We start from the raw sequence: 2,953 nt of genomic DNA, 5'->3' as shown, positions 1-2,953 counted from the left end.
CCCACCCTTCACTTCCTGGCTACCTCTTCTGCTTATGTACCTTCCCTCCCTGGCTACCTCAGAACCACCCCTCCCTAACTAATATCCCCAAGCCACCTCCCGCGGCCTGAGGCCCCCGGCCCGACCCTTCGCGCTGCATCGCGAGCTACATAGCCGTCCGTTTGACGTCGACGGATGAAACCGTAAACCTCTGGTCCGGGTCCCGCGGCGGGCGCCACCCTCACCCCCGCTGCGGTCGTCGCGCCGCCGCCGCCCTCGCCGTTGCGCCACGTGCGCTTGCCAGACACCAGAGAGGCCTGTGGCGACGATGCAACCCGATCTTTTTGATGGAGTAGAGCGTCGCGGAGGGGGTTGTCGCCTGAGGGGCGGTCGCGCCACGCTGCCCTCGCCGCCGCGGCACGCACTCTCGAAGAGATCACGCGGCTCAGGGCCCCGGATAACCCAGGGGCCAACTCCCTCCCCCCTCCGCGCCCCCCCTTTCCCCTGCCTCTCCCCCTACCTCTCCCTCTACCTCTCCCCCTACCTCTCCCCCCACGTTTCCCCCTACGTCTCCCCCTCCTCCACCCCCATAATCGGCCGATAGGCACGCTGCTATGACCCTTCTGTCTGCGGGCGGGACAGGGGCTGCGCGCGGTATGCGGGCACAAGGGTGGTGGGAGAGAGACGGCAACAGCCCCCGCACGGCCCGCTTGTGTTTGCCGGAAATGGTCGGCTGTAAGAGGAGCGGTATGGCTGCTTGGACCCCGGAGGACCACCCCCGGGTGGGGATGATTTAGGGCGGTCATCAGGACCCCACCTCACCTCAAGGTCGGGCCGACCGAGGAGGGCCGACCAGGCCCGGTCCATTGGAGCCACCCTGATCCGGGACGGCCGTCTATTGGCCTCGGCCCTCGGCCCCGGCCGTGCCTACGTCATCTCGATCAGTAAGCTGCTGTTGCGGCCGCTCGCTTCGCTCTTGTCGTCCCGGACCGGCTTAACGCCTATATATAAAGTACGCACTGACCTCGTTGACGAAGATGTAGAGGCGGACGATGTAGGACGGCAGGTTGAGGGCGATGAAGACGGTCGACACGATGAGCAGCATCTCGGTGACCTTGGACTGGGTGCCGCCGGGGCGGGTGCTGCCGCGGTGCTGCAGCGTGCGCCGCGGGGCCCGCCGGCCGCGGAGGCTGCGGGCAGAAAGGGGAGAGCGGAGGTGAGGGAGGGCGCGCGCCAGGCCGTGCGTCAGGCTCGGGGGCGGGCTCCGCAGTGCGGCTATGGCACCCGCCGCCGCGGGCAATTCGCACTCACTCTCCCGCCTCGGTGTTATACAGCGGCGATGGGCGCTTCGCGTGCCGCGGCCGCGTCAGCCAGCGTCAGTGCGCGTCAGCCGGGTATTTGTCGAGACGCCCCGTGGCCGACGCTATGATGGGCACGCGAGACCAAACCATAAATACACGTGTATCCAAGGCAGGGATCAGATAAGGGAACATGACAAAGAAAACGTTTTTCGTTTTAATTAAAATTATTCGCGTTTATTTTGTTTCTGTTAATTCCCTATTTTTGTGGTTATTTTGATCCCGGGCCATGATTAATAATTCTCATCCCTCCCCACCTTCATTGCCCTTCTCATAAAATGCAAAAACAAAAACATAAATGCCAAGAAAAAACGACACGGTCTGTCTGAAAAAATAAGTCTGCTGTACATATGTGAACGGTCCAACGGTCCATATGATGTCGGTGTCGGTGTCGAATGACGTCCCCGCGCCTCATGTTTCATGCATGCCGTCCGCGGCGTCCCCTGATAGGATAGCGGCTTATGGCCTCTACCCTGATCAACAGCACATGATGAGCCGGACCAGCCCGGCCCGGACCAGCCACACCACCGCCAATGCCCTCCAATCCTCCCAATATCCTATAGCAAAGCAAACATGTATAGTATACACACAACACTTTCGTCTCCCTTATTGTGTGCGATGCAAATCCAGTGATTGCCATGGACCAGCCGCGCATTGTTCCGCTGCGCCGCATAGGCTCGCGAGCTAATGACGGCATTTATCACCGCCAGCCGAGCCGCCAGCGCATCCGCCCTCTTTTATTCTAGCGAGCGCGCTGGCATGAAGGAGTGCGCGGCAGTTTCATTTCAAACCCTTCCCGCGCTTTTGTCGTCGTTGTGTATGGCGCGGTGGGCGCGCGCGCGCGTGTGCATACGGGGGCAATAAAGCTCATGCACGACGACAAAACAGCGGGGCGGTTCGGGGCGGGGGTTGGCCGCGCTGAGAGGCAGGCGCGCGGGGGGGAGCAGTGTCGCCGCCGCCGCGGGGCCTCGTGACTGCCCCGCTCGCCTGCTCGCCTCGGTTAGCCTGCTCGCCGTTGCGCTGCTGTTATCAGCCGGGAGCACGTCTTGCAGCAGCCCAGCAGCCCCTCCCCGCGGCGCGCCGCTAGTACGCTACACCACGCCCACGAGGACTTCCCCCGCTGCTCATCCCTCACTGCGGGCGTCCCCGCGGCGGCCACCCCCGCCCGCGCCCACGCGGTCACCCCCTGCTCCCGTCAGCGGCCCGCCCACCACAACGCTGCTGCACGCGACTGCTTATACCCCCCTTTTTTCCGTTTTCACTGCTTCCCAACGATGCCACGCGATGCCGCACGCCCACTCCAGCCAGCGCGCGCGGACCCTCGTCGTCGTTGCCAACAACAACTTGCATTAAGGTGGGAAATACCCATTGAACCTTAGAATTTAACCTGTTTTTACTTATCTTCAAAAAAAATTAATATTGACTAAATTTTGCCCAAGTAAGGTTTCCCTTCACTAGTTCAACTATCTGACAATTTATAAAACATTCGAGAGACCCATAGAATCATTGGAAATTGTTTGGATTTGAAGGGTTCTGGCTCCTGGGACATTTTTACTTTAACATCTTGCGCGCAACTTTTCTCCGGAACTATTTGAGTTAAAAACCTGGGTGAGGTC

At 60.9% G+C, this 2,953-nt stretch overlaps 2 protein-coding genes across 4 annotated transcripts in view; one reads left to right on the top strand and one right to left on the bottom strand.

Annotated features, from left to right (window-relative positions):
* Window positions 1–2,953, top strand: part of LOC127749107 (protein furry-like) — an 88,976-nt gene that overhangs the window by 32,593 nt on the left and 53,430 nt on the right. The window lies entirely within an intron of this gene.
* The window catches only part of LOC113218002 (thyrotropin-releasing hormone receptor-like), a 62,231-nt gene that overhangs the window by 9,889 nt on the left and 49,389 nt on the right, over window positions 1–2,953 (bottom strand). For all 3 annotated transcript variants that reach the window (XM_026438126.2, XM_052265921.1, XM_026438127.2), the window contains one exon: window positions 1,004–1,169. In XM_026438126.2, coding sequence (XP_026293911.1) covers window positions 1,004–1,169 — 166 coding nt within the window. The remainder of the gene's footprint in view (window positions 1–1,003; window positions 1,170–2,953) is intronic.

This window comes from Frankliniella occidentalis, unplaced genomic scaffold (assembly GCF_000697945.3).
Source record: "Frankliniella occidentalis isolate FOCC.00 unplaced genomic scaffold, Focc_3.1 Scaffold32, whole genome shotgun sequence".
Lineage (NCBI taxonomy): Eukaryota > Metazoa > Arthropoda > Insecta > Thysanoptera > Thripidae > Frankliniella > Frankliniella occidentalis.
Note: the sequence above shows the minus strand (reverse complement) of the source record. Positions and strands in the feature narration are given on the sequence as shown.